This window comes from Trachypithecus francoisi, unplaced genomic scaffold, assembly GCF_009764315.1.
Source record: "Trachypithecus francoisi isolate TF-2019V2 unplaced genomic scaffold, Tfra_2.0 Lachesis_group2, whole genome shotgun sequence".
NCBI lineage: Eukaryota > Metazoa > Chordata > Mammalia > Primates > Cercopithecidae > Trachypithecus > Trachypithecus francoisi.
The window spans coordinates 94,147,559-94,160,327 of record NW_022681465.1 but is presented as its reverse complement, the minus strand read 5'-3'; the positions used below and the strand labels follow the sequence as shown (position 1 = coordinate 94,160,327).

Below are 12,769 nucleotides of genomic sequence, written 5' to 3'. Positions count from 1 at the left end.
GCTGAAGCAGGGCGAGGCATCACCTCACCTGGGAAGCGCAACGGGGAAGGGAATCCCTTTTCCTAGCAAGGGGAACTGAGAAACACAACACCTGGAAAATCGGGTAACTCCCACCCCAATACTGTGCTTTACCAAGGGTCTTAGCAAACGGCACACCAGGAAATTATATCTCACACCAGGCCGGGAGGGTCCCATGCCTGCAGAGCCTCCCTCATTGCTAGCACAGCAGTCTGAGAACTAAGGGCAAGGCAGCAGCGAGGCTGCGGGAGGGGTGAACGCCATTGCTGAGGCTTAAGTAGGTAAACAAAGCCCCTGGGAAGCTTGAACTGGGTGGAGCCCACAGCAGCTCAAGGAGGCCTGCCTGTCTCTGTAGACTCCACCTCTAGGGACAGGGCACAGCTAAACAAACAAACAAAAAGCAGCAGACACCTCTGGAGAGGCAAATGACCCTGTCTGACAGCTTTGAAGAGAGCAGTGGATCTCCCAACACGGAAGTTGAGACCTGAGAACAGACAGACTGCCTGCTCAAGTGGGTCCCTGACCCCTGAGTAGTTTAACTGGGAGACATCCCCCACTAGGGGCAGACCAAAACCCCACACCTCACACGGTGGAGTACACCCCTGAGAGGAAGCTTCCAAGGCAAGAATCAGACAGGTACACTCGCTGTTCAGCAATATTCTATCTTCTGCAGCCTCTGCTGCTGATACCCAGGCAAACAGGGTCAAGCAAACTCCAACAGACCTACAGCTGAGGGTCCTGACTGTCAGAAGGAATACTAACAAACAGGAAGGACACCCACACGAAAGCCCCATCAGTACGTCACCATTATCAAAGACCAAAGGCAGAAAAAACCACAAAGATGGGGAAAAGGCAGGGCAGAAAAGCTGGAAATTCAAAAAATAAGAGCACACCTCCCCCTCCAAAGGAACCCAGCTCATCACCGGCAACGGATCAAAGCTGGACGGAGAATGACTTTGATGAGTTGAGAGAAGAAGGCTTCAGTCCATCAAAATTCTCAGAGCTAAAGGAGGAATTACGTACCCAACGCAAAGAAACTAAAAACCTTGAAAAAAGAATAGAAGAATGGATAACTAGAATAATCAATGCAGAGAAGGCTATAAACGAACTGACAGAGATGAAAACCATGACATGAGAAATATGTGACAAATGCAAAGCTTCAGTAACCAACTCGATCAACTGGAAGAAAGAGTATCAGCGACTGAGGATCAAATGAATGAAAAGAAGCGAGAAGAGAGTCTAAAGAAAAAAGAGGAAAAAGAAATGAACAAAGTCTTCAAGAAGTATGGGATTATGTGAAAAGACCAAATCTACGTCTGATTGGGGTGCCTGAAAGTGACGGGGTAAATGGAACCAAGTTGGAAAACACTCTGCAGGATATCATCCAGGAGAACTTCCCCAACCTAGTAAGGCAGGCCAACATTCAAATTCAGGAAATGCAGAGAATGCCACAAAGATACTCCTCAAGAAGAGCAACTCCAAGACACATAATTGTCGGATTCACCAAAGTTGAAATGAAGGAAAAACTGTTAAGGGCAGCCAGAGAGAAAGGTCGGGTTACCCACAAAGGGAAGCCCATCAGACTAACAGCAGATCTCTCGGCAGAAACTCTCCAAGCCAGAAGAGAGTGGGGGCCGATATTCAACACTCTTGAAGAAAAGAATTTCCAACCCAGAATTTCATATCCAGCCAAACTAAGTTTCATCAGTGAAGGAGAAATAAAATCCTTTACAGATAAGCAAATGCTTAGAGATTTTGTCACCACCAGGCCTGCCCTACAAGAGCTCCTGAAGGAAGCACTAAACATGGAAAGGAATAACCGGTATCAGCCATTGCAAAAACATGCCAAAATGTAAAGACCATCGATGCTGGGAAGAAACTGCATCAACTAACGAGCAAAATAACCAGTTAATAACATAATGACAGGATCAAGCTCACACATAACAATAGTAACCTTAAATGTAAATGGACTAAATGGTCCAATCAGAAGATACAGACTGCCAAACTGGATAAAGAGTCAAGATCCATCAGTCTGCTGTATTCAGGAGACCCATCTCACATGCAGAGACATACATAGGCTCAAAATAAAGGGATGGAGGAAGATCTACCAAGCAAATGGAGAACAAAAAAAGCAGGGGTTGCAATACTAGTCTCTGATAAAACAGACTTTAAACCATCAAAGATCAAAAGACACAAAGAAGGACATTACATAATGGTAAAGGGATCAATTCAACAGGAAGAGCTAACTATCCTAAAGATATATGCAACCAATACAGGAGCACCCAGATTCATAAAGCAAGTCCTTAGAGACTTACAAAGAGACTTAGACTCCCATACAATAACAATGGGAGACTTCAACACCCCACTGTCAACATTAGACAGAATGAGACAGAAAGTTAACAAGGATATCCAGGAACTGAACTCAGCTCTGCACCAAGTGGACCTAATAGACATCTACAGAACTCTCCACCCCAGGCCGGGCGCGGTGGCTCAAGCCTGTAATCCCAGCACTTTGGGAGGCCGAGGCGGGTGGATCACGAGGTCAGGAGATCGAGACCCTCCTGGCTAACACGGTGAAACCCCGTCTCTACTAAAAATACAAAAAACTAGCGGGCGCGGCGGCGGGCGCCTGTAGTCCCAGCTACTCGGAGGCTGAGGCGGGAGAATGGCGGGAACCTGGGAGGCGGAGCTTGCAGTGAGCCGAGATCGCGCCACTGCACTCCAGCCTGGGCGACACAGCGAGACTCCGCTCTCAAAAAAAAAAAAAAAAAAAAAAAAAAAAAAAAAAAAGAACTCTCCACCCCAAATCAACAGAATATACATTCTTCTCAGCACTACATCGCACTTATTCAAAAATTGACCACATAATTGGAAGTAAAGCACTCCTCAGCAAATGTACAAGAACAGAAATTATAACAAACTGTCTCTCAGACCACAGTGCAATCAAACTAGAACTCAGGACTAAGAAACTCAATCAAAACCGCTCAACTACATGGAAACTGAACAACCTGCTCCTGAATGACTACTGGGTACCTAATGAAATGAAGCAGAACTAAAGATGTTCTTTGAAACCAATGAGAACAAAGATACAACATACCAGAATCTCTGGGACACATTTAAAGCAGTGTGTAGAGGGAAATCTATAGCACTAAATGCCCACAAGAGAAAGCTGGAAAGATCTAAAACTGACACTCTAACATCACAATTAAAAGAACTAGAGAAGCAAGAGCAAACACATTCAAAAGCTAGCAGAAGGCAAGAAATAACGAAGATCAGAGCAGAACTGAAGGACATAGAGACACAAAAAGTCCTCCAAAAAAATCAATGAATCCAGGAGCTGGTTTCTTGACACGATAAACAAAATTGATAGACCGCTAGCAAGATTAATAAAGAAGAAAAGAGAGGAGAATCAAATGGATGCAATAAAAAATGATAAAGGGGATATCACCACCGACCCCACAGAAATACAAATTACCATGAGAGAATACTATAAACACCTCTACGCAAATCAACTAGAAAATCTAGAAGAAATGGGTAATTTCCTGGATACTTAACACTCTCCCAAGATTACACCAGGAAGAAGCTGAATCCCTGAATAGACCAATAGCAGGCTCTGAAATTGAGGCAATCATTAATAGCCTACCAACCAAAAAAAGTCCAGGACCAGATGGATTCACAGCTGAATTCTACCAGAGGTACAAGGAGGAGCTGGTACCATTCCTTCTCAAACTATTCCAATCAATAGAAAAAGAGGGAATCCTCCCTAACTCATTTTAGGAGGCCAACATCATCCTGATACCAAAGCCTGGCAGAGACACAACAAAAAAAGAGAATTTTAGACCAATATCCCTGATGAACATCGATGCAAAAATCCTCAATAAAATACTGGCAAACCGGATTCAGCAGCACATCAAAAAGCTTATCCACCAGGATCAAGTGGGCTTCATTCCTGGGATGCAAGGCTGGTTCAACACATGCAAATCAATAAACATAATCCAGCATATAAACAGAACCAAAGACAAAAACAACATGATTATCTCAATAGATGCAGAAAAGGCCTTTGACAAAATTCAGCAGCCCTTCAAGCTAAAAACTCTCAATAAATTCGGTATTGACGGAACGTATCTCAAAATAATAAGAGCTATTTATGACAAACCCACAGCCAGTATAATACTGAATGGGCAAAAACTGGAAAAATTCCCTTTGAAAACTGGCACAAGACAGGGATGCCCTCTCTCACCACTCCTATTCAACATAGTGTTGGAAGTTCTGCCTAGGGCAATCAGGCAAGAGAAAGAAATCAAGGGTATTCAGTTAGGAAAAGAAGAAGTCCAATTGTCCCTGTTTGCAGATGACATGACTGTATATATAGAAAACCCCATCGTCTCAGCCCAAAATCTCAAGCTGATAAGCAACTTCAGCAAAGTCTCAGGATACAAAATCAACATGCAAAAATCACAAGCATTCTTATACACCAGTAACAGACAAACAGAGAGCCAAATCAGGAATGAACTTCCATTCACAATTGCTTCAAAGAGAATAAAATACCTAGGAATCCAACTTACAAGGGATGTAAAGGACCTCTTCAAGGAGAATTACAAACCACTGCTCAGTGAAATCAAAGAGGACACAAACAAATGGAAGAACACACATGCTCATGGATAGGAAGAATCAATATTGTGAAAATGGACACACTGTCCAAGGTAATTTCTAGATTCAATGCCATCCCCATCAAGCTACCAATGACTTTCTTCACAGAATTGGGAAAAAGTGCTTTAAAGTTCATATGGAACCCAAAAAGAGCCCGCATTGCCAAGACAATCCTAAGTCAAAAGAACAAAGCTGGAGGCATCACGCTACCTGACTTCAAACCATACTACAAGGCTACAGTAACCAAAACAGCATGGTACTGGTACCAAAACAGAGATATAGACCAATGGAACAGAACAGAGTCCTCAGAAATAATACCACACATCTACAGCCATCTGATCTTTGACAAACCTGACAAAAACAAGAAATGGGGAAAGGATTCCCTATTTAATAAATGGTGCTGGGAAAATTGGCTAGCCATAAGTAGAAAGCTGAAACTGGATCCTTTCCTTACTCCTTATACGAAAATTAATTCAAGATGGATTAGAGACTTAAATGTTAGACCTAATACTATAAAAACCCTAGAAGAAAACCTAGGTAATACCATTCAGGACATAGGCATGGGCAAGGATTTCATGTCTAAAACACCAAAAGCAACGGCGACAAAAGCCAAAATTGACAAATGGGATCTAATTAAACTAAAGAGCTTCTGCACAGCAAAAGAAACTAGCACCAGAGTGAACAGGCAACCTACAGAATGGGAGAAAATTTCTGCAATCTACTCATCTGACGAAGGGCTAATATCCAGAACCCACAAAGAACCCAAACAAATTTACAAGAAAAAAACAAACAACCTCATCAAAAAGTGGGCAAGGGATATGAGCAGACATTTCTCAAAAGAAGACATTCATACAGCCAACAGACACATGAAAAAATGCTCATCATCACTGGCCATCAGAGAAATGCAAATCAAAACCACAATGAGACACCATCTCACACCAGTTAGAATGGCAATCATTAAAAAGTCAGGAAACAACAGGTGCTGGAGAGGATGTGGAGAAACAGGAACACTTTTACACTGTTGGTGGGAATGTAAACTAGTTCAACCATTATGGAAAACAGTCTGGTGATTCCTCAAGGACCTAGGACTAGTAAGTAGCATATGACCCAGCCATCCCATTACTGCATATATACCCAAAGGACTATAAATCATGCTGCTATAAAGACACATGCACACGTATGTTCATTGCGGCACTATTCACAATAGCAAAGACTTGGAAGCAACCCAAATGTCTATCAATGATAGACTGGATTAAGAAAATGTGGCATATATACACCATGGAATACTATGCGGCCACTAAAAAGGATGAGTTCATGTCCTTTTGTACAGACAAGGATGAAAGTGGAAACCACTATTCTGAGCAAACTATCGCAAGGACAGAAAACCAAACACCGCATGTTCTCACTCATAGGTGGGAACCGAACAATGAGAAAACTTGGACACAGGGTGGGGAACATCACATACTGGGGCCTGTCATGGGGTGGGGGAAGCGGGGAGGGATAACATTAGGAGAAATACCTCATGTAAATGACGAGTTAATGGGTGCAGCACAACATGGCACATGTATACATATGTAACAATCCTGCACATTGTGCACATGTACCCTAGAATTTAAAGTGTTTAAAAAAAAAAAAAAAAAGAATGTCATGTCTCTTCAAAATGATGAAAGTAACAAAACATCACTGAGGAAATGTGCAGATAACAAGTGAAAAGAACAGGTTCAACTGCATAGACAACTAAGTGTACTAAGCAGAAATCTAAGATGATCACTTAGGTTCTTGGCCACTACTGTACACACATCATTTCCTAGTTATTCAAACACTAATCTAGGTACTACTGTGAAGAAATAATTTACAGTTGTAATTAAAGTCCCAAATCAACGGACCTTAGATAGAAAAATTATCCAGGTATGCCTGACCTACTCACAAGAGCCCTTTAAAAGAGAGTATTCTCTAGCTAGTGGCATAAAGGGAGGTCACAGATTAAAACCCTCAGGGGATTTGACATTTGAGAATGTCTCCACTGACTTTGAACATGAAAGGGGCTATGTGTCAAAGAATGTGGCTGGACTTGGGAACGAGAGGGGACCCTAGATGACAGCTAGCAAGTAAACTGGGACCTTAGTCCTACAAATCAACAACCTAAATTCTGCCAACAAGCTGAATGAGTATGGAAACAGATTCTTCCCCAAAGCCTCCAGCTAAGAACTTATTCTGGCAGTCACCTCAATTTCAGTCCACTAAACTCTAATCAGAGAATTCAGACATGGCATGCCCAGGTTTCTAACTTACATAACTATGAGCTAATAAATGCATATTGTTTTAAGCCACCAAGTTTATGGTACTTTCTCAGAACACTAAGCAAACAAAATTATTAATACAAGGGTGGAGGTTGGAAATACTAAGTATAAGAAATAAAATTAATCATGACATAATGATATACGCCTTCAACAGTCTTTATACCATCAAGTATACTGGGAGGATGGTAGAATAGGAAGGACACAGGGGTACAAAAGAATTACATTTTCATCTTCTATGCAGGGAAGTCAAGAAATAATGACTACAATGCTTAAATCAGTAATCAACAATATGTTACAGTGAGAAAGACTGAGAAACCTATGATCTGGCTTTAAGAGTTGACAGTGGATTCTTCCACCAAAAAGGAAATGAGGAGGCGGAGCAGGGTACCGATAGTTTTCATTTGAAAAATCTTTAAGAACTAACTCCTTTATCTATCAACATGAAAACTGATCAGTATATGAACCTTAAAAAAATAAATTGTACTGCATTCTCTAATGCTTACGGAGTTTTACACATGCCGGTTCATATGTCTAAAATACCTTTACCGCTCTCATTGCTAAACCACCATCTAAATAACACTTCTTGTTTAACACTATTTAACAACACCACAATTTGAGTAACACCTCCGTCAGGAGGCCTTCCCTAATGTGCCCCACCTCACCCTCCGTGTGACACAGGGAATTGGCCATGTACCCCCAATAGCAAAATGTTCTTAATTGCTAAAAGGGCAATTAACACACTTATTCAGTATTTCCCTAGACAGTCACCCACACAGAGATCCCATTCTATTCATTTCTGTTCTGTAGCCCACTGCCTATTACCCTGTATTGCACATTGCAGGTTCTCAATAAATGTTTAGTGTATGAAAGAATATCTACTTCCTCTAAGTTCAACTATGCAGACTAGAAAGTTTATTTTCACCCAGTGACCACTCTCTTTAAAGACTACCAGAATCTGGATTTCCAGGTTTAAAAAAACGAAAACAAAAACATACAGAAACTCACACTAATGTCTGTGATGTGTCAAAAGCCAAATGATAGCAGTATTTTGCAAGAAAGCAAATTTACCAGTAAATTTTTTTTTTAATTTTTGAGACAGGGTCTAACTCTGTCACCCAGGCTAGAGTGCAGTGGCACAATCTCGGCTCACTGCAACCTCCACCTCCTGGGTTCAAGCAATTCTCCCACCTGGCCCTCCCAAACAGCTGGGACTACAAGTGTGTGCCACCACACCCAGTTAATTTTTGGGTTTTTTTTTTTTTTTGAGACGGAGTCTTGCTCCGTCACCCAGGCTGGAGTACAGTGGCGCGATCTCAGCTCACTGCAGCCTCAGCCTCTCGGGTTCAAGCGATTCTCCTGCCTCAACCTCCCAAGTAGCTGGGACTACAGGCATGTGCCACGACACCTGGCTAAGTTTTATATTTTTGGTAGAGACGGGGTTTCACCATGTTGGCCAGGATGGTCTCAATCTCCTGACCTCACGATCCACTCGCCTCCTAAAGTGCTGGGATTACAAGCGTGAGCCACTGTGCCCAGCCTAATTTTTGTATTTTTAGTAGGCACAGGGTTTAACCATGTTTGCCAGGCTGGTCTTGAACTCCTGACCTCAGCTGTCTGCCCACTTCGGCCTCCCAAAAATGCTGGGATTACAGGCGTAAGCCACAGTGCCTGGCCAACCAATAAACTTTAGTATAATCTTCCCAAATGGCTGAAAAATATATTTTAAGCTACAGTCTCAATTTTGGTATGAAATGTTATATGCTTTCTCCAAAAAGGGTAGAATACTACTTGGTTGAACCTTGCACTCTTGGCCTCTATAAATATACCGGGTACTTAAATGTTATGATTAACGAAAATAGGCCTAACATTCCACAAGAGTTACTGACTTCCTGAGACAACTTGAAGTAACACTGCCTGAGCAGACATAAAAGCTGGTGTTTTGTCACATGTCCCTCACAAAACTCCCAAGTTGAGCTTAAAAATACATTTTGGAGGCCAGGAGAGGTGGTTCACGCCTGTAATCCCAGCACCTTGGGAGGCCAAGGCAGGCAGATCACCTGAGGTCGGTAGTTAGAGACCACCCTGACCAACACGGAGAAACCCCATTACTACTAAAAATACAAAAATTAGCCAGGCATGGTGGCGCATGCCTGTAATCTCAGCTACTCAGGAGGTTGAGGCGGGAGAACTGCCTGAACCCAGGAGGCAGAGGTTGCGGTGAGCCAAGATCATGCCATTGCACACCAGCCTGGACAACAAGAGTGAAATTCTGTCTCAAAAAAAAAAAAAAAAAAAATGGCAGAGATGGTTGTTATAATACAAAATGTCTGGGGTCACTCATTTTTCTATTACTTATAAATGCATTCACAAGCTAGTCAGTAACCTTCTCTTAGTCTGCATCCTCTTCTATGAAAGGGACATAATCTTTATAAAGTAATCATAAGCATTAAAGGGTAGACAGGAAAATTCTGGGCCACTTATTTTTTTAAAGTGCTTTAGTGATGGAGCTGTGGAGTTACTGTTTAATGGTACAGCTTCAGTTTCACAACATAAAAAGAGTTACAGAGATGGATGGCAGTGATAATTGAACATTATGAATGTATTTAACACCACTTCACCATACACTTAAAAGTGGTTAAAATGGTAAATTTTATGCTGTGTGTATTTTACCACAGAAAAAAAAAAATAGGGAAATGTGCATTAAAAATATTTTGCATTACTATTTATCTGAAACTGCCTTAGATAGGAATCTGTAACTAAAAGTCATCCATAAACATTTACGGAAGGGCCGGGCATGGTGGCTCACGACTATAATCCTAGCACTTTGGGAGCCTGAGGTGGGGGGATCACTTGAGGTCAGGAGTTTGAGATCAGCCTGGCCAACATGGTGAAACACCATCTCTACTAAAAATACAAAAATTAACCAGGCACGGTGGTGTGTGCCTGTAATCCCAGCTACTTGGGAGGCTGAGACAGGAGACTTGCTTGAACCCAGGAGGCGGAGGTTGCAGTGAGCCAAGATCACGCCACTGTGCTCCAGCCTGGGCGACACCACGAGACTCCATCTCAAAAAGAAACAAAAAAATAAAAAAGAAAGCATTTATGGAAACAATGAGCTCAAATTCAAAAAAGTATCAAAGCTTCTGAGAAAAGTTTCTGTTTTTTTCTAAACTAATTTTAGAAAGCTTTAGAGTAGTACTTCTGAGTTTAGGGGTACTTCTGATTTCTACCCCACTGGAAAACTTCTCAAACTTGTGGGTGAAGTCAGTAAAATCACTTGAGCATCCCCACACATATATTCTGACTCATGGCCTTGAGCTCTTTCTCCATACTCTCACGAGACTACGATTCACTATAACAGTTCAAATGAGAACTACAGTCCAGCTCGAAGTTTCAGGTTCCTCTCTATCTGCTACCACATCCCAACACCTCAAAAGTCACAATGTCTGAAATCCAATTAACTTGTCTCCCCTTAAAAGCAACTCACCTGGTTTCCTGCCTTCCCAAGTTATAATAGGCACATTTTGTATTTTAAATCAAGGAAAAAGAGTGAAAACATAAAGTATGTTTAAGCAGAAAAGCCCTGACCACCAAGGAAACTGCATGCATGGTGCCATGGACTGCACGAACCATGAGTCTATCATTACTGGAGACGATATCTTCTTTAAAAGTGAATAATATTTTTCACATCCTCAAAAAAAAGTCCAAAATAAGCATGCAAAAGCTGTTTTTAAATCTGTTTAGATCACACATGGAAAAAGTAAATGATATGTGAGGTTTTTCACTACCATTAACATAAATAACATAAAAACAATTTTTAAATGTTTAAAAGAATTTTTTTAAAAAACCACTACACTAAAAAAACCCTGTGGAGAAGTGACTTACCTGAACAAGATGAATAAGGGTTGTCAAAATAGCACATCTCAACATATTGTGTTCTTCACTCTGCTTCCAAAGGAGGGGCAAATACTGTACCAAACATCCCACATATGGTCGTATCTATTACAATATAATTAGAGGAAACAACAAAATTTTATTAGTAAAGAAGGCAATTTACTTTGAAAAACACTGAGAGCACTATTAAGTCCCAGGCAACACGTATTTAATATTTATTAGATGTAATGTATTAAGCTTACATCCTTAAGAAATAAAATTAGACATTACATAAAGGCCCAGGGCTCTATAGTAAATATTTTAAAATAATTTTAAACAACTATCAAGTGTACTGAATGAAACAACGCTTATGAATATAAAAAAACATTCTTTAGAGGTTAACAGAAAATGTCATTATATCCTCCTTTTTAATAAAACAGCTTACCAAATTGGAAATTACACTATTGTTTTTTAAAAAGTCAGCATTTATTCATTCATTCTACAAATACCTTCCAAGTTTCAGGCCCTGAACACAAGGCACTGGAAAGAAAAGGATACAAAGAGAGCCAGACAAACCCTTACAATGAAAAAGGAGAAGTGTCATGATGAAGGTGTATACAAGGTACAGTGGAAACACAAGAGGAAAAAAAATTTTCAAAGGATAAAACTGATAAGCTCACCATGGATTAAGTTAATCAGATTTTAAATTTTACCCTGAAGCACAGCTCAGTCTAACAGTAGTTTCTTGAAAAGTAAAATGGATCTACAATGATGCTGGACAGCGTTTCAGCTCCAGTATTTGAAATTGCTATGAGTATCCTTGGGGATGAAATAAAAACACTAGACCGTCATAGCTTCACTACTATCTACTTGAATATCATGGATTAAAATTTAAAATGTTCCCAGAAAGCGTGAGTTTCTTTATTATGCTAGTAAAATACTCTAAAAGGGTAGCCAAACAGCTAGAGAATTTGCTCCCGTCTCATGGTGGTGGAAGTGTTGGTGGGGAATGCAGAAAAACAAGAAGTTAAATATTTGCCCAAACATCTCAGTAAGATATAAGTGAATAAATATTAAGATAGGTATTACCTTATTGTAACATATTTATCATGTAATATCTTATTTTCAAAATTTGACTATAATAATATTTCTGGAACATGTACTCAACATTACTAAGTGTTCTATCTCAAAGATCACTCCAATGAGCTCATAAAAGCAGGCCAATTAATGAGTAAAAGCAGATTTCAAAGTATCTAACTCATTCGTACTCAACTAAAAATAAGCATATGACAACACAATCTAATGGTAAGGAAAATGAGGTAGTGTTGGTTTTAAATAGGGAGTATACTTTCCCAGAAATTGCAGAAAAGATATGCATACTATAAACTACAAATGGGGTAATAAAACCAAAGTACCCAGTTACATTTAAAAGCCATAAAATATTTATATTCCAATCTTGGCTGTCATTAGAATATACAATGTTCTAAATTAAAATTAATGCTACAAAAACAGAATTTCAAATATCAATCATGGAGGCTGGGCAGAGAGGTTCATGCCCAGCATTTTGGGAGGCCAAGGAGGACAGATCGCTTGAGGTCAGGAGTTCAAGATCAACCTGGCCAACATGGTGAAACCTCGTCTCTACTAAAAATACAAAAATTAGCTGGGCATAGTGGTGTACACCTGTAATCCCTGCTACTCCTGCTGAGGCAGGAGAATCACTTGAATCTGGGAGGTGGAGGCTGCAGTGAGCCAAGAGAGCCCCACTGCATTCTAGCTTGGGTGACAAAGCAAGACTCCATCTCAGAAAACAAAAACGAACAAAAAAAAATCAATCAGAGTGCTGTGAAAGATATAAAAGGAAAGAGAAAAAGATTGGCATTAAAAATAACAGAGCAAGGACATGAGAGCCAAACATATGCCAGCGG

At 40.5% G+C, this 12,769-nt stretch overlaps 1 protein-coding gene across 3 annotated transcripts in view; it reads right to left on the bottom strand.

Annotated features, from left to right (window-relative positions):
- IPO11 (importin 11) overlaps window positions 1-12,769 on the bottom strand; it is a 229,452-nt gene that overhangs the window by 119,099 nt on the left and 97,584 nt on the right. For all 3 annotated transcript variants that reach the window (XM_033179672.1, XM_033179675.1, XM_033179673.1), the window contains one exon: window positions 10,854-10,967. In XM_033179672.1, the coding sequence (XP_033035563.1) occupies window positions 10,854-10,967 (114 nt within the window). The remainder of the gene's footprint in view (window positions 1-10,853; window positions 10,968-12,769) is intronic.